The 26,555-nt window shown below is 56.4% G+C and overlaps 1 protein-coding gene across 9 annotated transcripts in view; it reads left to right on the top strand.

Annotated features, from left to right (window-relative positions):
* The window catches only part of IKZF1 (IKAROS family zinc finger 1), a 74,121-nt gene that overhangs the window by 28,876 nt on the left and 18,690 nt on the right, over positions 1-26,555 (top strand). For 5 of the 9 annotated variants that reach the window (XM_081146742.1, XM_081146740.1, XM_081146739.1 and 2 more), the window contains exons 4-5: positions 21,056-21,316; positions 25,013-25,180. In XM_081146742.1, the coding sequence (XP_081002868.1) occupies positions 21,056-21,316; positions 25,013-25,180 (429 nt within the window). The remainder of the gene's footprint in view (positions 1-21,055; positions 21,317-25,012; positions 25,181-26,555) is intronic. The other 4 variants (XM_081146745.1, XM_081146744.1, XM_081146743.1 and 1 more) reach the window with 1 other exon arrangement.

The raw sequence follows: 26,555 nt of genomic DNA, 5'->3' as shown, positions 1-26,555 counted from the left end.
TACCTGTGGGCGGGGCTACCTGTGGGCGGGGCTACCTGTGGGTGGGGCTACCTGTGGGCAGAGGTACCTGTGGGCAGGGCTACCTGTGGGCAGAGGTACCTGTGGGCAGGGCTACCTGTGGGCAGAGGTACCTGTGGGCAGAGGTACCTGTGGGCAGGGCTACCTGTGGGGTCACATCCAGGGCCATGTGGAAGAGTGTGTCATTATATTACAGGAAACTTTTTAGATTAATCCTTGCTGGAATTTAGCTCAGAACTAGTCATTTATCAAGTCGCTGAAGTGGTTTTTAAGTCAGTTTTCTCTTCAAATCCTTTCTCAGTCATCATCATGAATGACTGAACATTTGCTTTTGGCTGTCCCATTTTGGGGCCACATTTGATTTAGAGAAAATGGGGGTCCAGTCCCATTTTCACATCATTTGGGTTTATTTCCTGTAGCCCTGTTTTACCTCTAGGTCTTGGAAGCATTTGATTAAGTACAAAGTAGTGAGGATGGTCAGCACCTAAACCCATAAAACAACCTTTTTCCGAAGCACAGGAGTGAGTTAGATACAGGAAGGCACTGTACTCGGTCTCAGTTTTCGGCCATTCACTCCACGCTCACACCCTCTCTGTGGTCACGTTCGGGGCGAGGAATCCCTTTGAATTTTTGAAACCAGGCGGTTGCTCTGTAGACACAAAGCCCATTGGAGCAGAATGCGGGGAGGGTGGGGCTGAGGGGACCAGCCTCCTGGGGACGCTGCAAAGCGAGAAGGGGTTTGCAGGAATGTGCGCGGGGAACAGAGCTTCCCGGGGTCTCCCTGAGCTGAGCGGGCGGCATGGCAGGTGGCCAAGGCGGGCTCTTTGTACTTTTTAGGGGGAGAGGGAAGCAGAGTGAGGGGCACCGCCTGTGCTTCCCCTCAACCCCGCGTCCTTACAGCCCTGGACCCCAGACTGTGTGCAGCCCCCCAAAGCCGCCCTGGGGGAGGGACACGTCCTGGGCAAGGAGGCCTGGTGCTGAGGGCCGGTGCTCCTGCGTTTAGGGAGACGGTGTGCACCCACGTGGCCGCTGTTCCTGAGCAGCCACAGCCCACGGCCACACAGCAGCCTGTGGCTTTGACTGTGCTGCTGTTGTCTTAGGATTTTTTCTTCTCTCTGCCTCTCTCTCCGCCTCTCCCTCTCCCTTCCCTCCTCCCTGCCTGTGTTTCTTGCGCCCTTGCTTTTAAAACTGATCTCAGGTACAGCTCCATCAGGACTCTAGTCCCTGGCCAGGCCGGGCGTGGCTCAGCGGTTGAGCATCGACCTAGGATCCAGGCGATCAGGGTTCGATTCCCGGTCGGGGCACATGCCCGGGTTGCGGGCTCGATCCCCAGCAGGGGGCGTGCAGGAGGCGGCCGATCAATGACTCTCATCATTGATGTTTCTCTCTCTCTCCCTCTCCTTTCTTCTCACTGAAATCAGTAAAGATATATTAAAAAAAAAAAAGACTCTAGTCCCTGGCCCGGGAATAAAGCACTTGAGAAGGCAGAAAGAAAAGGCTCCCCCAGCGCCTCAGGCACTGCCCACCTGTGGGGCAGGTCGCCTAAAGTGGCAGTGCAGGTGCCGTAATGAAAAGAGCCAGAGCCCTGCAAATCTCAAGGCCGCTAGCTTAGCTCTTGCTTTCCGCTGCTTGTTTCAAGGATTAGACAGGCTGGCCGGTGCGGGAGCTGTGGGCGAGACCTGCTTCCCGCACAGAGCTGCCCCTGGAGGAAAGGCTGCTGGCTGTCGCGTGAGGGCCGGTGGTCCGCGTCTCACCTTGACATTCTCTGTGATCTAGGGGGGGTACTTTACGACTTCCAGGCTATTTACCTGAGCTCACCTTAGTGCACTTGGAGGCCTCCCGCTCCCGGGGACCAGACAGAGCGGAGCCCTGTGATGCCCACGCCAGCGTTTGGGCGCCCGGGCTCTCGGGCCCGTACTTACAGCCAGACTGCGACACCCTGCGGGCGGGCCCCTCTCTTCACGGTCTTCTCGTGACCCGGGCGGTGCAAACAGATCGTCTCTGGAGGGAGCAGAAAGTCAGGAAGCCACATCCCACCCATGGGATGAAAGTAATGAAAACGAAAGGGCAGGGAGCGGCCCTTAAACCTGTCACCTGGGCATTTCAGTCAGATGCAGACAGAATAAGGGAAATGGACATTTTCAGTTTTGCTGCACAGCTGGAACTGGCTCCACAGCCTGGAGCCCCCGCAGGTCGCCCCCTCTGGCCTTCTCCCGACCCTACGGGGACACGTGATCCCAATTAACGGCACCCGGGGATCTCAGAAATGACTCGTGTGCCCTGCGCAGACTCCCCTTGTGCAGATGTCCACAGGTATATATTAGGGTTTTTTATCCCGTTCAGCCTCGAAAACGGAGGAGACATCTGAATGCTTGTTGACGTGGATTTCAGGCCATGTCTTCACGGCGCAGTCACTGCGTCCAGCACCAGCGACTGGGCTGGACGCCCGGCGGTCAAAGCTGGTGGACACCCGCTCGGATCCCCACCCCGGGCTCCCGGGCTCGCTGTCTACCGCACGTGAGGCAGGAAGCAGGGCACGGGAGCCTGTCTGTGAACCAGGCCTAAGGTCAAGGCCAGGCTTTTGAAACCATTGGAAACTATGTAGCAAGTTCCTTAAAAAGAGCGAACCTCGCAGCTCCCGTCCGAGCAAGAGCAGGAAACTACGCCGTGGCCCTGGCCGGTGTGCTCAGTGGCTGGAGCGCCGGCCGGCGCCTCGGGCGGACTTGCAGGTCTGATTCCTGGTCAAGGGCAGTGACCCGTTTCAGGGTCAGCCCCGGTCTGGGCGGGGCGGGGGCGGGAGGCAACCAGTCGATGTGTCTCTCTCACATCCATGTTCCTCTCTCTCCCGCCCTCCCACCCTCCCTTCCACTCTCTAAAATTCAATGGGAAAAGTAATGGGGTTAACCAAACAACACAATTGTGGTAAAATACATAGACCTCAAAATTTGCCTTTTAACCATTAAAAAAAAAAAAAAAAAGATCCACAGAGAACTGAGGGAGCCGGGCACGGAGGGAGAGACATTTTACTCGAATCGAAGTACGAAGCGTGTTCTTATGTATTAAGAATGGAGAAAACCCCACGGTTTCCCCGCGATGTCCCAGGGGCGTTTCCGGGAGAATTCCCACGTCAGAGCAACGTCTCTGCCGATTTCCCGCCCGCGGGCTGTGCTTTCCAGATTGTTAATTCAGAAATGGGGAAAGGAGTTCATTTTCCCAGTTTGTCGGAGGTTCAGGCGCCGCCACAGGCAGTGAGTGGCCTGACTCTCGGGAGCCGCGGGGAAAGATCGCGGGCGCGGGGTCTCCTGCGCTGTCCCCGCGGTGGCCCTCAGCGGAGGCCTCGCCTCGGGAGGAGAGGGAAGGAGGGAGACGCTCACCGAGAAACGGCTGTTTGGGACGGGTTCTTCTAGGCGAGACGCCCCTGGGGGGCGCAGCTTCCCCCTGATGGTGGCACCAAGATCAGAACAAGAGTGTGGTGGCTGTGACACCGTGGACCTCAGAGGTGGCGGACGCCGGGCGCGTTCTGTGTCAGGGATGAACAAATGGGACCACCGGCCAGGCGTGGGCCCAGGCGGGCAGCGTTTCTGAAGGTTGACATGGGAAAAGGCAAACACGGCAGAACTCGAGCGGTCAGTGCAAAGCAGGCTCAGTAAGCGAGATGTCAGCCCTGGCCGGCGCGGCCCGGTGGTTAGCGCGCCGGCCCGTGGACCGAAGGCTCTCGGGTTCAGTTTCCGGTCAAGGGCACGAATACCTGGGCCCCCAGCCCCGGTTAGGGCATGTGTGGGAGGCCACCCTTCAACCTGTCTCTCTCCCATCAGTGTTTCTCTCTGTCTCTCTCTCTTCCAGTCTCTGAAAAGCAATGGAAAAAATATCCTCAGGGGAGAATTAATTTAAAAAGTGAGTGTTGTTTTTGCACATGCCCGTTTGCTAAGGTGCGCGGGGCCAGGCGCTACGACGCTGGAACCCTGCCCTGGACTCACTGGGATCGCCTGCCAGGCGGAGGCGGTGGCGGCCCCGGCCCTGGCCCCTCGGTGCGCCTGGCGCGGTCCCCCGGGAGCAGTGCCCTGCCTGCCTCACAGGCGAGGACGCTCCCGGCTGTGTCTGCGCCACCGGCTGCCCAGAAACGCCAGTCGGTACTTGGAGTTCTCCAGCCTCCTCCTTGGCTCTGCGGTTGGTTATAAAATGAACAAGGTTAATTAACTGATTGATCTTCAGTCTCAACCTGTGTGAGCCCCGCTTTCCCGGTGCCCAATCTTCTGATTTAGACTCTTAGCTGTTCCGTTTCTTACTCTAGGCCTGTGTGTGACCTGTTACCATCCACAGAGCTGGCATTAGCCGGGTGACCTTGGAAGACACTGGCAGGGACTTTCCAGTGACCTTAGGGGCTGGTGGGAACGGGCTCGCAGTGCCTACTACGCATTCTGGCATCCTGCGTGCAGTACTTGTTGGGCACACAGTGGGACAGAGGCCTCCCTAGGTACCCACAGGCCTCCCCACGGGGCCGGGACACACAGATGCCTCAGTGGGAGTATGAAACCCACAGCAAAGGCCGGGATCGAAGTCAGTTCCGATAAAACAGGCGTGGGCTGTTTTGAAGACATGACATTTGGGGGGGTATCCCCAAGAATATAGGGTGTCCCCAAAAAATCTGTACTGTAACAGCTGATAGCTCAATTTTAAAAATGAAATGTATTTTAATAGACATTGCCTCTATAATTATTCAAAGTGTATACGTTTGTGTACACGTTTTGGGGGGAACACCCTATATTCTGTCCCCTCAAGAAGGGTAGGATTTTAAGAGACTGACAGGAGAAAGGGTCACGTTGGGGGGCAAAATCCTGGGCCCGGGGAGCGCCGTGATGGCTTGGTGTCTGCGTGGGCCGAGGGGACGATCCCGGTCCGACCTCAGAGAGGGCCTCCCGTAAACGTGTCCCCTAGGCTGGCAAGCGTGGGTGTGAGGGGACCGGCTGGGCGCCCTCGGCAGAGGCTGCCCCCTGGAATAACTGCTGGTTTGAACCTTTTGTTCTGTTCACTTTTATCAAGAGATCTTGTAGGTGCATCACCCTAACTGAAGCCTTGTCAGAAGTAGGGGATGATTCCTGTATTTTAAATAATGTTGTGGGGTCGGCGAGAAATAACTTTGGGGCACAAGGGGCCCCCCAGTGCAAAGTACGAGTCAGGGCTTAGGAACAAGGCAGCTTGTCTTACGTTTTCATTTAGGTTTGAAATCCCAGGGACCCATGTGAGAAATGAAAGAGAGGGTCCCCGAGTAGCTGAGGTGTGTGAGCGGAGCTGCGAGAGGGGCCCTCAGCAGGCGACCTTGTGGCCTGGAGCCTGCAGCCCCTCCTCCTGAGCAGCCACATGCTGATGGCCCCCATCCAGGGGAGCAACGTGGGGTCACACTGGCATCCACGCTGGGGTCCGTTTCTCACGAAGGCAGTGCCAGCCTCCCCCTCCCCATCCTTGCCACCTCCTCTGGTGCTCACGGTGCCAGGTATGTTGTCCAGGCCCTTCTGGGAAGGGAGCCACCTGAGCGGGCGGGAAGGTAAAGTTGCTGCAGCCACGAGCAGCATCTTCCCCGGTGGCGAGGAGTGTGTGGCAGGTGCCTCTGCAGCTGGACAGAGGCTCCTCGGGCCAGGCTTGGAGGCAGGTGGACGGGAGATAAACGGGTGATCGTGTGTTACCCCGGCGACACCTGGCGACACCTGGCATCACGCACCCGTAACCGCCTCCCCGAGCCGTTAGATACGTGCCGCCGAGGTGTGAAAACGTCTGTGCTGTGAGGCTTACCGGCGTCTCCTGTGCGCTCACCCCTCTCATTTGCGTCGGTTACTCATAAACGCAGGGCTTGGGTGTGATCTGCACACTGCCCCTGTGAAGAGAGAGCTCCGGGCAGGCCGAGCTGCGGGGCCACTGTCCCCGCCTGCTGGGGCTCAGCAGTGACCCCCGCGGTCGTGCCACGCGGGCCTCTACCCGGGCCATTGCGCGTCCGTGAACACGAGCAGCGTGGGCTCCTGGTTTCCCACTTTCGGCTGAACCCCTGCTTTTCCTGATGCTGGCTGGGGGTCCTGGCGCGAGGGTCGGGGTTTGAACGCGGCGGTCCTCGCTCTCTAATTCTCTGTGCGTCACATCCCTGAACAGCACCAGCCTGCGACGATCCCCGCAGGTTCTGAGTCGAGCTCCCTGAACCGCTCCCCACCCCACACTTGGCCACGACGTGCTCTCTCTCCTTCTGTCTATTCACAGGACACACCCGAGCACCAGCTCCTGCAGTGTTAGGACGTGTGAGGGAGTGCGTTTTAGTACCTGGGTGTTTTCATTTTCAAAAGCCATTTATCATGAGGAGAAATCGTGTGTCCTAAGAACCTGATACATTGGGCTCTGCACGATTGCACCTTGGGGTTGAAACATTTCATTTCATCATTTCCCAGAAGGGGCACCGAATTCACCCATTTCCTGTTTTTAATCTCAGAACGTTCTGTGTGTCCTCCAACTCTACCTTCCTGGCAGCGGGACCCGGGAAGCAGCTGACACCAGACTCCCCGGCCCCTGCCTGAGGCTCATGTACTTTACACGCGGTTGCAGCCAAATCTGCTTCTTTGCACAGAAATGGGGACGTGAGGGGCGTTTCTGTTGCCCTGATTATGTGGGAAACCGTCCAGCAAGCTGGTCGGCGAACCCTGTAGTATCTGAGCCCGACACCGGTCGCTCATGCTCACAGCCTGCGCCCACCGTGGTGTCCTCAGCGCCCCCAGCCAGCGTCTCTTCGTGTAGCATCGTGGGGGTGGCGTTTCTTTACAGTGACACTTTCTAAACCGCTCAAACCTGCCCCATTCTGTGTTTGGTGTATTTTAACCCTGCTGGATAAGGGATCTTTCTAGAACCTACTAGACCCACTGTAATTGTTTCAAGAATAGTTTGGAAATACCTTGATCTTTTCTTCTGAACCCAAGTTTACTCTTGCCAATGCTGACCCTGGCGTTACGGAGAGACGTCTGTGGGCACCTGCTTGGCACACTGTAGCCCGTAAGCAGGGAGGGCTGTGTCATTATTTCATTCACTTGCTCATTCATTCATTCATTTGTTCCTTTGCAAACATGTATCAAGCCTCCAGGGGAGCGGGCCTGGGTTTCCAGATTTTCCATAAAGTTACAAATTGCAACTATGTACCCAGAAGGCCCACTGCGCCTTTGTCTGACCAGATGGGTCCTGAACTCCCCTTCAGAAAGTGTCACTGCATGTGGAGAGCGTCTCCCTGTCCCCGCATGACCCTGACTTTGAATTCTCTTGTCCATTGGGCTTCATCCCTTCGGCAGTATTTTCTGTCTGTCTCTCTCCTTTCTAATTTGCAGCTTCAGATGTGCTGGGTGTTAGATAAGAAGGGACCCTGGAATTATTTTCACGACTGTGCAGTAGAGGAGGGCGCAGGGCCCCCCTGAGCAGAGGGACTCGCCCTGAGTAAATAGGTGAATTTTAGTTCAAAGACTTTTTACTTCACTTTTACTTGATTGCCTCAGTGGCCGGTTTTACTTTCTTTCTTCTTGACCTATTGCCACCAGCAGCTGCAGATGGAGCTTCACTTGTCTGTGTAATGTCAATGGGGTGAGACCAACCGCGAGACTCTGGGAAATCTTTATTTTCCCAGGTTTGCGTGGTTGCATTTCGCAACTCAGAGTGAGGCAGAGGGGTCACGTTTTCAATCTCTCTGATGCCCACGCCGACCACGATGGGCCTGGTGTCTGGCTGCCCACCCGGTGGACCTCTGCTGGCCTTTCCACGTTCCTCACATTTGACCTTGAGGCCTGACCTCTGCAGTGCCTGCTAACGCTGGTGAGGGGCGTGGCATAAGGAGGCGGCCTCCTCCTTGGGGCCTCATCTCCAGACAGACATTAGGGGCCCTCTGAAGTCACAGACAGACTGACTGACTGTGGAAGCTGGTCCTCCGGTGGGGACACGAGGCCGGACGTGTAGGAGCTTCCACGTGAGACCAGGCCCTCTGGCCCCAGGGGCTGTGGGCAACCTGATGCCAGCCAGGGTCCCCGTGGTCTTCACCTACCTCCTGCTATTGAAAGGTCTCTCTTGCTAGCAAATCTCTAAATCTACCAGCAAGTTACTAAACTTTCATTTATTGAAAAGTGTAGATGACTCATTCATGTGTTTCTTCCAGAAACCCCGTGACAAGGTGGGAGACATCCCAGAGCTGGGATGTGGGGACTGTATTAAAACCCAATGGCTCTTTGTATGTTTTCTTGGGAGAAGTCTCTGTCCAGAGCTTCTGTCCATTTTTTAATTGGATTGTTTGTTTGGTGTTGAGTTGTGTGAGTTCTTTAAATATTTTGCATATTAACCCCTTGTTGGAGCTATTGTTTGCAAATATCTTCTCCCATTGGGTTGGTTGCCTTTTTGGTAAAGAGTGTCAAGTACATGGTGGTGGAAGAAGATTTGACTTTGGGTGGTGGGCACACAATACAATATAGAGGTAATGTATTGTAGAACTGTACACTCGAAGCCTATATAATTTTATTAACCAATGTCACCCCAATACATTTAATTTTTTAAAAACTCAATGGCAAAAGGATCCAGAGAAGGCAGAGTCTCCCCCTGCACCCACCCCCAAGTTCACCTGTAGCTCAGGTGCCTTCACTGGGAAGAGGTCAGTGATTCTCAGGCCTGGGTCCCTCCACAGCAGCCCAGCCAGAGCCCTCTGAGCAGATAGTTCATCTCATCTGAAAGGTAACCCTGGGGGCAGGGCAATGGACAGAGGTGGGGACTGGGCTTCGGTCTCACTTCTGAGCCACCTGAGGGACTGCATACAGGCGCCCCCTCGGCCACAGCTGTCCCAGCGAGGGTGACAGGGTGAGAACTGGCAGCTCTGGGTGAGCACAGCCCCTCCCGTAGCCTCGACGCCTAGGGCAGGGGACAGAGAGCACATGGACAGCAGGGACAGGGCCCGGGGTCACACTGCCTGAGGGGGCGAGAGGCAGGCTGGGGGGACCCAGGCGTCCGCAGCACACATGGTGCCCGAGGTGGCGTCTGTGCTACCACATATATTTTTAGACACATGCACACACACACACACACACACACACCAACAACCAGAAGAGAACAAGATTCAGAGATGAGAAACCAACTTGCCAAAACCAGAGGGAAACAGACTCGGAGGTTTGGAGTCTCAGGCCTTCCGCCCCCCCCATCCCCCCAGCATTGCTGCTCTTTTCCTGGTATTGAGAGGATTTTAAAGTAAAGAGCCGGTGCCCTCAGTGACAGGCCTGCAGCCACAGGCTGAGTGTGACATCTCAGCAGCACAGAGAGCTGGCCCCAGGCGCTCCGAGAAAGCTGGTCGCATCACCTGAAGTTCATCTCGGGGCAGAGGGATGTGGGGGGAAGATGTCAACCACCCTGGTTTTACTTGGCGTGCTCAGCCTGCTCGGGGTCACACCGCTGTGTCCCAACGGCCTGTGGGGGTGGAGACACGAGTGATGCAGAGTTAGAGGGAGCTGTCCCAGGACACCTTCGGGTGGGGTCACCGGGCATGGCAGAGGGCGGGGGGGTTTCAGGGGAAGACGGGCCTCCTCCCCCAGCAGCCCTGGCACTGGGCCCCCATGCAGGGAACCTCGACCTCCCTCCTGGATCTCGGGGCGGTGGGGAGCCCGTCAGAGCACTCCCATCGGCGGGCAACGGCCAAGGGTTGAAGGAATGAGGAGACTGGACAGCAGGATGGAGGTGGACACGCAGGACAGTCCTCAGGCCCGCAGCCCCTCCCAAGTGAATTTGCACAGGTCCGTTTGCAAAGAATAAACTGAAAGACGATTCGGAGAAGGGGCCACTCCAGGGTCAGGCTTCAGGGGATAGTCAGCAGTTTTCCCGAGGAGGCCAGTGTGTCCCAGGAAAACAAGGAGGGAAATGGTTCGTTTTGCACCTGCGCCTGGGAGGGAGCTTTTCCTTCGAGCCGGGAGGCCTGGGAGGTGGCGGGAACCCCTCCCGGCCGGGCCCCTCGGCCGCGGGCCCTGGAAAAGCGAGATAAGGCCCCTGTGAGCAGCCTCCCAACCGCTCCGCCGGGAATGGCTCTGCTCGGCTGCCCCTGGTTATCTCCACGGACAGAGGCGCAGACGGGAAACTCCCAGCTGCTCCTCTGTCCCTGACTCCAGGCCCCGCGTGGCCTGGCCTCGGGCCCACCTGCACGGACAGGTGTGCTCCTGGTCCGGTCTGTCCGTCCGTGTTTCGGTCTCAGCCCTGAAATGAAATTTTCGGCGAGGGTGCTAGGAACGGTTGCCATGTTTTGACACTGGCTGTTTAAACACAGGAGAAAGCCTAACGAATGGCCTCCTGGAATTGTTAGGAATGCCTGGGTCTGGTACCGAGCGGGGCAGACGTGCCAGGGACACTTGGACCACATCCCCCGGGGAGAGACTTGTCCCTGTCCCTCCGGTGCTGAGAGCTCGGCCATCAGGCCCTTTCAGGAGTCGGATTCAGATGCAAGAAAGGCTGAGGGAATTGGGAGAGTGTGTGTCAGTGTGTGTCTGAGCGTGTCAATGAGTATGTGTCTGAGTGTGAGTGTGTCTGAGTGTGTGTCAATGTGATTGTGTGTGTCTGAACATATATGTGAGTGTGTGTCAGTGAGTGTGTGTGTCTGTGAGCATATATGTGAGTGTGTGTGTCAGTGAGTGTGAGTGTGTCTGAGTGTGTCAGTGTGTGTGTGAGCATTTGTGAGTGTGCCTGAGTGTGTGCTGGTATGAGTGTGTGTCAGTGTGAGTGTGAGTGTGTCAGTGTGTGTGTCTCTGAGCGTATGTGAGTGTGCCTGAGTGAGTGTGTGCTGGGGCGAGTGTGCTGCGGGAGATGCCCGCGGCCCGCCGAGCTCCCTGCATCCCGCGCTCCCGCTTCCCTTTCCGTGGCTTCTCCGCAGCTCTTGCGCTTCGGTTGCCGGGCTTCCTCTTTCCCTGCATCCCTGTATTTCATTATTCGCCGGGTTCCTCTTCTGGGCCGGGAGGATGTGGACACCCAGTTACACTATGACACAGGCCGCCTGTCACAATCGCGCCCGGCCTGCCTCCCGGAGGCATCTGGGCCGGGCGGGGGATGGACGGCTGGGAGGGAAGATGACAGAATGCAGAAGTTGGGGCTTCTGGAGCCCAGGGCCGGCGGACCGGGACGCGTCTCCCTGAATCTGAGTTTCCATTGGCGGCGGCTCCAGACCAGACGGGGGGGGGGGGGGGGGGGGGGGGGGGGCGCGTGCTCTGCGGGGCTGGTGCCTTGGAAGCTCTCTTGCCGCCGGCTCCCAGCTTCCCTCTTTCTGTCTGTGGGGTGTTGGGATCACCTCCTGTGTGTCTCCCCTCTTCCAGCCACCGCCATCCCGACACCCAGCCCGGCTCCCACCGTGAGACCCCCCAGGGCAGGGCCGTCCTCTCGGCTCCCACGGCCCCTGTGACCCCCCTCGTGCCTGCCGAGCCCCCAGGATCAGCTGCCCCCTTTCCACTGGGGACTCCCTCCTCCCGCTTCCCGGGGCGGTTGCCCTGCAGGAGGCCAGGCTCTGCTGTCACTTCCCCCACCGAGCTCCCTGCCCTGGGTTTGCTCGCGTCTCCCGAGGACATGGATCCCCAGCAAAGTCTTGGCCACGTCTTCCTCCCCCGGCCCCTCAGGCTCCCCTGTGCTCGGAGACTGGGTTTTCCTCGTCTGATTTCCTGGTGAAACCCTTGGGCGTGGTGGGCACCCACCCTGGTGCACAAGCCCACGGCCTTGGCAGGCGGTGACCTTTCGGTGTGAAGGGGGTCACCTTGTCCTCTGGGGCTCCTTCCAGAAAGAGAGGAGCTGGTGTGTGGAAAGTGCGTCACAGCCGCCAGCCCCAGTGCCAGCAACAGATGTGGGGACAGCTGACAGTGCCCGGATTTGAAGTGGGACCCTCATGACCTCGCCGGTTCTGTTCACACGTGTCCCAGGAAGTGGTGTTGAATCAGAAACTGCGGGGAGAGGGAAAGGGAGGCCGCGGGGCCCAGGTTCAAAGGAAAGCTGCTCCCTAAAGGAGGGGACTTCCTGAGACCAGCGCCCAGAGCGACGGCCAGAGCCTCCTGTAGGCCACACGAGTGCCCAGCACTTGTCCAGCCTCGCGCAGAAAGTGAGGAAAGATGAGCCGGGAGAGAGGGAGGGGAAGGGGAGGCCTTACGGCTCTTCAGTGGAAGAGGGGGAACGCTAGTGCTTCCCGTTTCTCTTACCCGGGGTAGCAGTCCGCTGGCACGGTCACTGAACACCGTATCATCAGGGTGTCACTTCCATTGGGAGCCGCGCTCCTTTCCCGGGGGCCCCTGCAGGAGCCCCCCAGTTAGGAGGAAGTGAGCTTGTGGGTGACTCCTCAGTGCCCGGGGCAGCTCTGGGTCCTGGGCATCCATGGCACTGAGCTGCCTTTGCAAATGTGTGAGCAGGAAGAGCGATCTCTGTGGGCCGTTTACACATGAACACACACGTGCACACATGCACACACACACGTGTGCCCTAGTGCATCCACCCCACATGCTTTCGCCCCAGCCGCAGCTCCCAGCCTCAGCCCTGCCCTCTGTAACCGGCTCGGCTGCAGACACGCGGGGGTGTCTTGTACACTCTGCTCCTTCCCACCCCAGACCCCCCAGCTGGCGGCCTGAGAAACATGCTTTTTGGGAGGAGAACAGGAAGAAATGGGAAAGTCAGGATCGAAGGCTTCGTCTCTACGCGGTGGCCTGCTGACTGCCCCGGGGTCCCCCACGATGACCCCGCGAACACTGCCCTTCAAGCTCAGAGCCTGTGGGAAGACAGAGGGCTGCACCTGGGGGCTCAGGGACCAGGGACAGTAAGCTGGGGGCTCGGGGACAAGGGACAGTGAGACATGAGCTGTTTCTCTTCCTTTGCTGAGTCACCGCTTGCTTGGAATTCTGGCAGGGACGCCCCTGCCAACCTCTGGAAGGGAGGGACAGCGGGGCCCACCCTCTGCGTGTCCTGGGGAAGATTACTTTATCTCTGGCCTCCCTGAAGCCAAGCCTGGGCTCCTGGACTCTCTGGGGCCTGACACAGTGCCAGCCACGGGGACAGGAGGGAAAGGCCAGGAGTGTGGGCAGGGCCAGGGAGCCTGGAGCACTGGGCTGCAGGAGAATGGAGGTCAGCTGGGTCTCCAGTCCTCAGCCCCCCTCTGTCTGCCCACTTCAGGCGGGAGCAGCCTGGCCAGGCCTCCTCGTGGGGACAGCTGCCCAGCGACCACACTTTGGCCGGCGGGGCAAGCTAACAGTCAGAAGGTTTCCTCTCGTCTTTAAGACTTCCTTTGCCAAACTCCCTTTTCCACAGGCACCAGCAGCTCATCCTGTTGCGTCAGTGAGAACATGCCGCCAGGAAACCCACATCTGAGCCCACACTGTCACACCAGCAGGGGTGCACGCCCAGTAGGTGACACTCACCCGCTCCGGGGCCCACGCTCCAGACACCCAGATGAGGGGTGAGGGCGTCGGCTCCACATCCCTTCACTGCCCTTCTTCCCCTCCCTCCCAGGGTTGTAGTGAACACGGGACTGTCCCGAGCCTGGCCTGTGTGGCTCAGTAGTGTGAGCCTCGGTCTGCACTCCGAAGGGTCATGGGTTCAGTTCCTGGTCGAGGGCACGTCCTTGGGTTGCAAGTTCAACCTCTGGCCCCAGTCGGGGTGTGTGCAGGAGGCAACCAATTGATGTGTCCCTCTCCCGTCGATGTTTCTCTCTCCCTCCTCCCACTGTCCCTAAAATCAATGGGAAAAATATCCTCGGGTGGGGATTAACAACAACAAACCCGTCACATGGAGAGTGTGCCCAGTCCCTCCTGTCCTCACGGGGCCTGCGCAGGGCAGGGGCCTCCACACACACCTGCAGGCGCAGCTCAGCGGCGACTCCGTGCAGGTGACGGTCACAGGGACGCCCCTGGCTCCGTGTCTGGGTCCAACCTTAACCTGCCTGTGTTTCAGCTCCCGCTCTGTGAGTCTAGACAGACAGTAGCCCCCGCGGCGAGCAGTCGGACACGTTGGCTCGAGCTCCCACCCCCCGAGCAAACCTCGAGCCCCCGCTTAGGGGATGATTTAAGGATGGGTGTCCACTCCGGCCACGTCCAGTGTGGAAGAATTCCCAGAGGACCCGGGTGTGGCATAACTGGGTCTCCCGTGGGAGCCTGGCCTCAGCGTCCAGCTCCGTGCGGGGTGTCGCGTCCTTCGCCTCAGGGTCTCTTGCTCTAGCGTGACCACAGGTGACAGTGAAACGCATTGCAAAGGTCACTGCTAGCCGCGCTCACACAAGTTAATTAGAGACAAGTGGACTGACCATGCCTGGGAGGCTAATGTGATCTAAATAAAATGTATAAAAGCCAAACGCCAGCATATTTCTCAATTCCCCTGAGTACAAATCTAAACGTGCTTCCTGCCAGAAAATTGCGGGGATCGGTCTCCGACTTGAAAATCTCGAGAATGTTTTCCCGTCTCCCTGCAGGGGCAACAGCTGATGTTTATACGCGTGGCTACATGCAGGCTGGCGGGGGGGCGGGGGGGGGCTTCTTTCCAGAACGTTCTTCAGCTGGGCAGTGTGAGCAGGACTCAGAATCTGAGGCAGCAACAGCGTTTTATCGGAGCACGTCAGCGATGATTTAGGCAACAGACATTCCCACAAGTGAACTCAGTTTACTCCTGATAAGAGGATGTAGTTCCTGAAATTTAGAAAATGAGATGTTGAGTCTTTTACTCTCTGCACTTTTATAACAATGGCCTGAAATCTGGGGTGGAATTTACTGGACTTGGAGACAAGGCCGAGAGCCGGTCATGGGACCGTCCCTTCCCTGCTCCCTGCCCCGTGGCAGCAGCTTCTAGGGCCAGCGGGTGGGGTGCTGGGAGGACGGGCGTGTAGGGAACTCTGTTGGTAAATGCGCCCTTTCTCCCCTATGTGTCTGAGTGTGTGTGTACACGTGTATGTGCACATGTGTGTGCTGCCGCCGTAACTTTCACAGCTTCCCGAAGCCTTCCCTGCAGGAGGAGACGGCATGTCTGGAATACTGACCGTAATGTGTGCATTGGACACGCTCTCAGATTTGCATATTTGCAAGCCAGCCACCAAGAGGGCACATTCCAGATCCACCTCGCAGCCCAGTCTCCTCCCCAGTAAACGGGTGATAGTCCCTGCCGCGTAGGACCCTGGTGGGGATGAGAGGTAGGGTATGGGAAGAGCTCTGTGTGTGCCTGGCATTTGCAAAGCTCCCAGTGACCCCTTGCACAGGTGCGGGGCTGACTAGAGACAGTAGAGTCCACAGGACAGGACAGGACAAGACACGTTGTCACATTGTCACATGTTGCTCTGGGACAATGACCTGTCCATGAGGACTGACCTCTTCTTTTTGGAACTCAGGAGCCGACGCATGTGAGCTACGTGGTGCGTGAGCAGCAGCGAGTTCCCACGGGCCCCGCTCTCCTGGGAGCAGTAGATGGGCTCTGGAGCCACAGCTAGGTTTTGTTTTTTAGACTTTTCATAATTTTTAGGGAATCAAATATTAAGGACAAAACTTTCAAAGTTAGTTGGACTTACACTAGGCAAAGAACAGATCCTCCTGAAAACAGTTAACATGTAGTGTCCAGCGAAGTATTTGATATCATTTATGTTGAACAGTCATGGGTGAAATGGAAACATTGTGACAAAATTTCATATTTCAGGACTCACGCTTGGACTGCCCGAGGTCTGCAGTCTCTCGTGGTGGGAAGTTTTAGATACATTGTATCAGTTCTCACCCCTGAGCTCCCCCGCTAGCCAGTGTAGCAGTGAACTTGAACTCCCCGTGTCTGTCCTCGGCGCCACATGAGCCAGGGCCTCAGAGCTGGAGGGGTGAGCTAGGAACTTGACTTTCACATCAGTTGCCATCCAGCCCCTAATTGGCACGGTCCTGGGGAACTGTGCAATTATTTCACCAGACAGTTTTATGTCACATCACATATTGCAATGTCCCCATTTTAAAAAGGTAATACCTACCTTAAAACATCTTTGCTGTTTCCCCCATCATTTGAGGTGGCTGTGCCTCTAGGACACGAAACGACCGAGGTTCAGGAAGTTGATATGAAGGGTCAGAGCTCAGTGAAGATGACCGATTGCAAAGGCCTCTGGGAGCCAGCATTGGACTGACAACTGCCTGTAGGCCCATGAGCACATACATGCCTGGCAGACCAAGTGGTATCAGCTCTGTCTGACCACGTCTGTGACACTGACTCTCTTTGTTGGATTTGGGTGACCAGGGAGCAGGACAAGGAGAGGAAGGCTAGGCATTTGCTAGGAAAGTACTAAGCCCATTGGTTCAAGCAACAGCTTTGGACTCGTCTCCCAATTTGGGTTTGCTTGGTATCCTGATAGTTTAATAGACTTTTTGTGGGGAAAAGGGCATCTGTGGTTAGATCCGTTTGGAAAACATTGGTTTAAACAAAGTTCTGCAGGTTTGCTTCCCCCAGGATGGCACCATCTTACTCTGCTGACTCAGGGGCCCATCGAATGAGTTTAATTTAGCAGCCACTTGTGCAGGTACCTGAGGGTCACCGAGGTAGCCCTCCTGGAGAGACACTGTGAGTGTGTGCATGCACTCATGTGCCTATGTCTGTGTGTGTGTGCATGTGTACCAGTGTGTGCATCTGTGTAGACGTGCCTGAGGGTCACCGGGGTGGCCCTCCTGGAGAGAAACTATGTGCATGTGTGTGCATGTGTGGTAGCTACTAAGTCTTAAGACACAGGCACTCCCTAGGAAGCTCTGACCTATAAAAAAATGAGAATTGGAAGATTTAAGGTGGTGATCGCATTTATGATAAGACCCACATAAATTCAGTAGCTCTCTTTGAAGTAGGGACAATGCTCTTTCTTCCCCACTTGGTGTGGGCATGAATGTTTTCTACTTTTCTGGGCACAGGCTGAGTGACGATCACTCGCCATGCAACCCGCCCATCATGAGCACCTGCCTTTGTGAAACGAGCATCTCCCAGCAGAAGCCTGGCTAAGGTGCCCGCATCCTGGGCCTGTGTGTACAGCTCAGGTCACTCGCCATTTGAATGGTTTAGGGTAGAAACCCCCACGAGGTCACACACCGGAGGCTGCTCCCCACTGCTCCTGTGTGACACACATGGCGAGCTCGGGCCTCCGGGAGCAGCGGCCCCGTTCCTGAGTAACTGCGGCCACCTTTTCACTGCCTGAGAGCAAACAGTAGCCCATCTGGAGCTAAGTAATGGCTTTGAGCAATACCACTTTCTTTTTTAAAAAGTGATGTTTTCTTGTAAACTCTTCCTGCATCTCTGAAATGGTATCAACCCGCTTTCTCTCTCTGTGCTTTTTTGTTGCAGTTTCCTATGGGGCTGATGGCTTTAGGGATTTTCATGCAATAATTCCCAATTCTTTCTCTCGTAAGTATATGCTTTGCTTCTGAAAAATGGAAATGTGTGTCCATTTCACTCTCTGTTTCCATCGTGTGAATATTGTGTGTGTCTTCATCACCTTTTTCCATGCTTGACGACATGAGATCAATTAAACATTGGCCGTTCTGTTCATGAAATGGCTCCCATCAGCAACATCATTTTTTTGATAAAGGACATAGGTGACATTTTATTAATATTTTTTAAATGCTTTTATTGATTTTTTGATTTTTTTTTTTTAGAGAGAAAGAAAGGGAGAGGGAGAGAGAGAGAGAGAGAAATATTGATCAGCTGCCTCCTGCACGCCCCCTACTAGGGATGGAGCCCACAACCCAGGCGTGTGCCCTGACCGGGAGTCAAAGTGGCAACCTCGCGGTGCACGGATGCTCTCAGCCGACTGAGCCGCCCGGCTGGGCATACGTGACATGTCAGATGTCCAGAGATGTGCTATTAAGCAACCCTCTGTGGTTACGGGAGTAACAAAGGGCAGAAGAAACAGCAGCGTGAATGGAGCTGTTCCTGTGCCGGTGCCGTTACCAGTTTTGTTATTAGCGTGTGGCTGTCTCCTTTTTAGTGAGCAGCTGATGACATGGCCGGGCTTTCTGTCACCGTTGAACAGCCCAGCCTGTTTTCAGGGTCGTCCTCCAACCCTGCAGGACAGGAGAAGGCCCGCCCTGCCCTTCCGTTGCTCCGCAGTGTTCATTTCACAACCGAGAGGCGTCGCGGGCCGCAGGCCTTCGCAGCGCTCGTGGGGCACCGCGGCCACTCCCGGTCTGAGCTGTTAAGCCCAGAGCAGATGTTAATCTCGTCTTTCAGTTTTAGGCCTCGGGAGAGGAGAGATCGTGAGTGTAGCTGAGCAGCATCCTTGAAGGTGTATTTCAAGGAGTGGAGATTGCTTTTTGAAAACATACGGATAGTCGAATATTCGAAGTGATACAAGCAGGTTACCCCTTAGGACTTAACCAGAGCCTGGGTCAGTGGGTTGAAGACAGCGCCTGTGAACCCGCCACAGGCGTCCTGCGGGCTCTGATCTAGGCGCCATCGGGAACGGGGAGGCGGGTGTCCCGCATCCTGGGTATCAGAAACCGCCGGGGATCTAAAGGATTTATCAGTGTCGCTCCAAGTCAGACCCTTTCCCGCAACCTGGGCTGGCTGCCTTTCCCACTTACTCGGCTCCAGAGACCCTTCTCCTGCTAATGCTCCTTGGACTCACCTTTTAACCACTAGTTTGATCTTTATTTCTGTGTGCCGTGTATGTATGTATGTATGTATGCAGGCATGTAAATGTTTGTGTATGTGTACACATGTGTACGTGGGCTTATTTGATTATATGAGACATTGCAGTACTGGGACGGAGAACTAATATGAATTTTGAGGTGAACAGTCACACTGTTGAAATGTTAAGAAGTCAGGTGCACTCCAGGGTAAGGCAATACAACCTAAGACGCGTGTCACTGACTTGAGGACGTGGAGGCTCAAGCATGTGGCAGTGTCGAAGCAGGTCCTTTGGTGAATGTTTCAGTATATAAGAAATGCCTGAAAATAAATGGAATCTAGGACACTGGAGCTTTAATAAGATAGATGGTGTGTGTTTGGATGCACTGCCTGTATATACTAAACAATTGGGCTCACAGGTATTAGTATTTCTCTCTCTCTTTCTCCCCTCCCCCATGCACCCAAATTGTAAATATCCCCCTGGCACAGGGGCTGTTGACTTAAAATATATATATATGTTTTTATTGATTTCAGAGAGAGGAAGGGAGGGGGGATAGAAACATCAATGATGAGAGTCATGGACCGGCTGCCTCCTGCACGCCCCCTGCTGGGGATCGAGCCCGCAACCCGGGCACATGCCCTGACCGGGAATCGAACCGCAATCCCTGCTTCAGGGGTCAACACTCCCCCGCTGAGCCACGCGGGTGGGCCAGTGGCTGTTGACTGATGACCTGCCCACCAAACAGCAACCAAACTGTCCTGGGCCAACGTCGCCACCTAGTGGTCATTGGGGAGACTTGTCCCCTCCCCTCAGCGCCTTTTTTTTCCCCTTAAAAGTTAAAAACATAACCCCCTGGACCTTCTCTGTGCTGGTGCGTGTCCCTCGCTACCCGAGGAGATGTGACTCTGTTTGTAACTTGTCTCTTCATAGACTTCCTCTTTTCTCTCTCCCTGACTTCGTTCCATTTAATTTTTAAAAAACTGTTTTTAACCCTCGCCTGAGGATATTTTTTCCATCACTTTTTTTCAGAGAGAGTGGAAGGGAGTGAGAGAGAAACATCGATGGGAGAGAGAGACACAGATCGGCTGCCTCCCACACGCGCCCCGACCGGGGCTGGGGACCGAGCCTGCAACCCAGGTACATGCCCTTGGCCGGAATCGAACCCGAGCCCCTTCAGTCCCCAGGCCGACACTCTAACCACTGAGCTGAACCAGCCAGGGCTGACTTCATTCCATTTAAAAGCCTAAACATTAAGTAAGGATTAAAATATTCCTAATCTTGCATCTTGACGAGAGAAAGAAAAAAGCCTACATTTAAAATGGCGTAAGTGATAAGAACTGGTTTTATTAACCTGTAAACTGCTTAAATGTTTTCGCAAACCTCTCTCCGAGGCAGCACAGAGACACCTACGGGTCCCCTCCTCGCACATGTTCATTCACTTGCCCTCATTCCAGAGACACTGTAAACATTTCCGTTCCCTTTGCTCTCTCCTGGTGAGTCACCGGTGTGGCGGGGATTTCTCTGTTTCCATTGTTTTCACTTAAAAGAGGGAGCCCTCCAAGCTCCCCGGGCCTAGACTCGCGCTATCGTGACGGTCCAGGAACCGCTTTCCGATAGAAACGTGCGTGGCGTTGGCTTCTGCGGAGCCTGGCCGGTGCCGGCTGTGGACGGCTCCGTCTTCGCCCCAGAGACCCGGGGCTTTGCCTGCATTTTCCCGGGAACCTAGAACAGGGCAGGACCCGGAATCCCGCCCCAGGGCTTTGTCTGCATTTTCCAGGGAACCTAGAAGAGGGCAGGACCCGGAATCCCTCCCCCGGGGCCTTGCCTGCCCTGGCTCTGAACAGACCTCCCTCCTGCTTAAAGTCAGTAGAGAACTGTCCTCGGTTCGCGGGGACTAACACGCAAAGAGGGGACGTCAGGTACCGAAGAAGCAGACACCTGTCGGGAGCCTGCTCAGCGGCCGGGCACAGGCGGCCGAGCTTCGTTCCGTTACTTACGCAGCAGACAGGAAGGCAGCCTGGAGGGACCGAGGCTTCTCAGGCCCCATAACCACTAAGGAGGGATTTTGCCCAACAAGGTCGCAACCCCGGGACACAGCTGATGGGGTCCATACTCTGGTGGATGGGGCTCCCCGGGGGAGCCGGTGCAGGCCAGGCCTCGGGTGCTCCAGAGGTGCCACAGGCTGTCCCTGCGGGTCCGTGGCCTTAGAGCAAGAGGCGGGAGTACCTTCCCCAGGCCTTCGCAGGCACCACCACCCGGACCTGCGGAGGGCGGGCGGGCGGGCAGGTGTCCCCACGCCCGCTGTCCCCCGCCATCCCCGTGGTAGCAGCTGCTCGGCCCCCAGGTGGGAGCCCTGGGCCCGCTCTCTGCTGTGTTGCTGCGCCCTGTTTCTGCGATGACACTGAGCGGCCCCTGTGTTGTGTCTTTCAGCCGGTAATGTTAAAGTAGAGGCTCAGAGTGACGAAGAGAAGGGACATGCCTGTGACAGGAATGGGGACGCTTGTGCCCAGGACTTGCGCGCGCTCGGTGCCGCGGGAGAGGACGCGAATGGCTCCCACGGTGGCCAAGGCGGCAGAGCTCTGTCGGGAGCTGGCGGCATCCGACTTCCTAACGGCAAACTAAAGTGTGATGTCTGTGGCATCATTTGCATCGGCCCCAATGTGCTCATGGTCCACAAGAGGAGCCACACGGGTAAGGCCTGGGGCAGCGCCGCCGAGGGGCCTGGGAGAGGCCCCGGGGCAGCAGGGCGGGCCGCCCCTGACCCAGCTGCTGCCCCGAGGGTTTCGGGGGCTCCACGTTGGGCGGGCGCGAGTCCCACCCCTGGAACAACGTGGGGAAGGACTTCCGGCGGGGCCAGTCCGACCCTAGGGGCTCGAGCCTGCGCGGAGACGCTAACGGCTCAGGCGGAGGTGCCGCGGGGGGTCGCGCCCGCTCAGCAGGGCAGAGGTGCTGTTAGGTGGAGGTGCAGGTGGTTCACCCTTAGACAGTGAGGCCAAACCTTCACATTCATGCTTTAAATTCGAGTGGAAAGGGCTGGGTTCCTAGAACCACCAGCCCGGAGATGGAATTCCAGCAACACGCAGTCAGTCTTCCCCTAAGAGTTCAGGGCAGTTTCTGAAACGATGTCTCCCGTGTGCAGTTCCTCTGGGAAAATGTTTTCTTTTTTTCAGTACATTCATTTTCTGTACAAATTCATTTTCTAAAATTGAGCAAACTTTGCTTTTCCCGGCGGGCCCCTTGCTCCTGAAATTACCCAGCGACAGGCCCATCACTCCCGGGCGTGGGCGACACCCGCGGGACAGTTGTCAGCCCCGCCCCCCCGTCCGCTGTAACGAGAGGGAGGTGAAGGTGAAGGTGGCCACCATGTGATGGACACTCGGAGACACGTCCCCGATGCAGGAGGCCCCTCACAGAGGAGCTACTCCCCTGCTGACTTGCGTGAGGCCTGACCCTACGGTGCACATTCTCTTAGATAAATAGCTGATACACGCATCAAATCCTGGCACCGAATGGCCAAAATATAACGGCTCCTGCCCCGATAAAACAGTAATTGCATCTAAGGAAGCCTGCCAAGGATGGAGACGCAAGGCAGCAGGGCCTGCTTGCTGCCCACCTCTCCCCCGGGGTGGCAGCTAAGGGCCAAGTGCCACCCACACAGAGCGAGGAATTCCGGGAATGGGACATACTAGCAGCCGCTTTATGGTCCCTGCCTTGCCTTTAAAAAAAAACAAAAAACAGGGAACTCGTGGACTGTCTCCATAATGGTTTCCACTGGCCTGAACGGGAGGGTCCACGTAGAGGCGGAAGGACATTGGCATCGTAGGTGTGACTAACCGGACAGGCTGGGAAGGCTCCCACGCTCCTGGGGTCTGAGTCGAACATGCTAGAAAAGGCCGTTTTGCTGACCACCAGCCCCACCTGAATTCCCCAAGTTTACACCTTCCCAGAGTCCTGCTTCTCCAACCTGGAGACCATAGGAGTCGCTCGGGCATCCTGTGAAAATGCAGAGCTGGGTCAGTGCAGCGGAGGCCTGGGTGCTGGGCGGGACCCTGAGCGTGGGTGGACGGCAGTTGAGGAGCAGACTGTAGGTGGGACATTTCGGGGAGCCCTTCCTCTGGGAGCCTAGGTGCAACCAAGCTAGCTAATGTCCCCAAGAGGCCAGGATCTGCCCCTGCCCCTGCCCCTGACCAAGGACACAGGCGCACAGACTGGCTGCCCTGGTAGAGTCACTGGGATTTAAACTCAATTTTGAATTAAGGATAGTAAAGTCTTCTTCCCAGTTCAATAAGGAAACGCCACCTCGGAGAAGCCTGACTTCACCCAGCTGTAATCAGCAAGCCTGGGCCCTGCAGGAGGCGAGTGGGGGACCTTGGACAGCAGGGGAGCCCACAGATTCGCAGTCCCTGTCTTGAGCCCAACTCCAGGGCCTGGCCCCTTCCGCGCTGACGCCTGTGAGGGGAAGTGGCCGTGAGCCCGCCTCCCTGTTGTCACCCCAGGGAATGCTGCCCCCCAGCTTCCCGGACCCGTGTCACATGGTCAGGCTAGCACAGGCCATCGGAGAGAGGCAGGTGTCCAGGAGAGCTTGCCCGCGGCACACAGGGCCCGGGGGTCCCTAACAGAGGGCTGGTCTCTGTCTGTCGGTGCTCCTCCGGGCGGCCTGGCCACCAGCCGTTGACTCTCCTCTTGGGCAGCTACAGGTGGTCTACCCTGGGCTCCCCCTGCTCGGCTTGACCCCCTTCTCCACTCGGCCGGGTCCAGTCCGGACGGATTTGGGCAAATGCTGACTGTATGCCAGTTAGTATCAGGGTCCCCCCAGGCGGCCTGTAGCCGAATATCCTTGTGAATTCACTTCCATTTTTATAGCAGCGCCTCCCTCCTGCCTCCTTAAAAATGAAAAGGGTGACGGGTGCAGCCGCGGTGCCCACGCGGCCCTTTCACTTAAACGGCTGTAGGTGTTGCTGAACCAGAGAGCCTGCTCCCTTCTACGCCGTCACTTTGGATAAGTGACGTTTTGTTTGCAAAGCCATGAGGATCAGCTGGGAAGGTCGTTAAATGTGCGTTTTCGCAGGTTCTATTTTCCTAAGAAAAAGAAATCGTTCCTAAGAAGCGCATTTTATGGTAGCTCAGCGCCGGGCACGGTGGTCACACAGAGCGAGTCTTCTTTTTAAAAAAAGCACTGTTTTTGAGAGAGGTAGTGTTTCCCTGAACGAAACCAATGCCTCGCTCTGGACCGTGAGCGTTAAACGGCACGTTCACCCGCTTAGATCCAAGACCCGTGACTGCGCCACGGCGTAGTTTCCACGGGCCCATTCGTCCCCCGGCTGGGTCCAGACTATGGGCACGAGCTCTGCCCCACACGAGGCCCAGCGGGTCCTTGGCCGCCAGCCCCTCGGCGCCGCCCAGGAGAGAGATCCTAGGGACAACTAACCCACACCTTAGAATCAGGGTGTCCCCCCCAAGAAAATGTACACACGCTCTGAACAGTTATAAAGGCCGCGTTTATTAAAATACATCCCATTCTCCAAACGGAGCCGCCGGCTGTCACGGTGCGTGTGCATTTCCGGGGGACACCCTGTGTGTGCCGTGAAAACATCGCCCGTCGTCCGCGGACGTTCGCCCACCGGAGCAGGAAGGTTTGGGGATGCGTGCAGGATGCCGCGCCAGGCGCCGGCGGGACACGGGGGGACGCGGGACGCTTTGCACGCCGCGGAGTTTCCTCGCGAGTCTTCCCTCCTCGCTTTGCTCGGCGTTTCTCCTCCGCCTGTCCCCTCACGCGCTCTCTGTCTGTCTCTTCCCTGATCTGCCCGCGTGGGGACAGACAGGTAATGGAGAAGAAATTGAAAGGGAAATACGGGGAGATGTAAATGAAAAGAAGTTATTATAACTGTTATAATGAACTGCCTTTCATTTGAATATAAGAATGTAACGCTGAAATGAACTCGTGATCCTGAAATGCATTTTTAATGAGTTTCCTTTTTATTTGCTGCTCCAGTGGCGTATTTTAAAGACCCTTTTGAAAAAAGCCACATTAAAAAAAAAAGCCCCACCAAATGCCACAACACGCAAAATTGGATATTGGTTTATTCCAAAACTGCTGATCAGGAAGACTGGCTCCTCATCACAGAGCGTTGCAGTCACTTTATTTAAATGAGTCTGAATTTGCATTGTGATGTGCCGCTCTGATTTAGGGAGAAAAAATTAGATTTTCAGATCAAATTGACCCAACCAGTGAAGCGTTGAGGAGCCTGGCAGGTTTCGTCTGAAAGCCGTGTGTTCTATCAGACCTGCAGCCGGTGGGAGTCGCCAACCTGCGGGAGACAACTTTCTTGTCCGTGTCCCGCTCTCGTCCCGGCCGGGGTCTCGCTCACCACCCCTGTCTCCCTCCAGGTGAGCGTCCCTTCCAGTGCAACCAGTGCGGGGCCTCCTTCACCCAGAAGGGCAACCTGCTCAGACACATCAAGCTGCACTCGGGGGAGAAGCCCTTCAAATGCCACCTCTGCAACTACGCCTGCCGCCGGAGGGACGCGCTCACCGGCCACCTGCGGACGCATTCCGGTAGGTCCTCCGGGCGAGGCTGGGGCCCCGGGATCCGGGATCCAGAGACCGCCCGAGCTGTGTGTGGGCGAGGGAGCCCTCCCCGCGGGGTGCCCGAGTCCCCAGGTGCAGCCCTCCGGCGGGCACTGGCCACCCTGGTCACAGTGGTGGCATCAGTGTCCCCGCCATCCTGTGATCTCTCCATGAGCCAGAGGCAGTGGGTGGGGAAATCTCACAGGGAGTCCCACCTTAGGGAAAGTGTTTCAGAAAAGGCCCCTCATCCACTTTTGTCAGGTAAGTGGGTCTCTTTAAAGGAGTTCCCAGCTCTGCTTTCATTGGGGGTCCTGCTAATGCCCACAAAGCTCCCAAATATATGCCTTTGTATTCCTTGTTGAGCCGCACATGTTCCTGGGCTACACAGAGGGTTTCAGGATTTCAGTAGCGTCATTGCACAGGTGATAGATGACACCTCACCCGGACCTGTCCTGATTGGGCGGACACCTGTCACCTGAAGCCATGCTGCCCCCCCTGGGCCCGAGTGTAGCTCTCACACCAGGAGCTGGTCATGTCTCACTTGAGAGGCCGGTTACCAGATTTCAGTAAACACATCCTAGGTAATCGGAGGGCCAGCTGGGTCACAGTGACCAGGAAGCGCCAAGTCCTCAGCTCTCCCCACCGTGAAGCACAAGTTTAGATCAGATCAGATCTTCTGCCTCCTAAGGAGTATTTCTTGCTATTTTTCATTATCGGGTGGCCCCATAATCTTACAGGTCAGAGGAGGACAGTGTGGGGCCTGGATGGTGTGCCTGAGCCCTAGGAAGGCTCTGGGGACAGGAGGTGACAGGCCCTCACCCCTGCCCTCCTGGAGCTGTCCATCAAAACCATGATGTTTCAAGGACTCCTCTCGAGCAGGGTACTGGGAGACAGAAGCTTCAGACCAGCTCCTTCCTGACATCCCTAGGGCAGCACCCATCAGAGGTGCCTTCCCACAAAGCAGGGGTGCTGGGTCCTTGGGAAGGTTTTCCTGGGCTCAAGCCACCTCCTTCCCAAATGTTACCAGCCTAGTTAGTGTAGGGATTCTGTGTCCATTTTTGTGTCCATTTCTTTGTCACCCATGTACTGAGCACCCCAAGGACCCCCTTTCACAGTGGAGGATACAGGTACAAAGTAGCAAAGCACCAGCGTGTTCCCAGTGCTGTGACACGGGGTGGGGGGGAGCACGAGGAGAAGAGGGTTGGTCTCCAGGGTGGGGGGCATCAGGGGAGACTCCAGTAGAAAAGGGCTTGAGTCCCAGCAGAAAGATGCGTTTCTGAGGTTCACCTTCAGAGATGTTCCACCTGGATACACAGTTCTGTAAGTGACCCCAGAAAGGGGTGCAGGGTGCATGTTAGCAAGT

This window comes from Miniopterus schreibersii, assembly GCF_964146895.1.
Source record: "Miniopterus schreibersii genome assembly, chromosome: 9".
Classification (NCBI taxonomy): Eukaryota; Metazoa; Chordata; class Mammalia; order Chiroptera; family Miniopteridae; genus Miniopterus; species Miniopterus schreibersii.
Note: the sequence above shows the minus strand (reverse complement) of the source record. Positions and strands in the feature narration are given on the sequence as shown.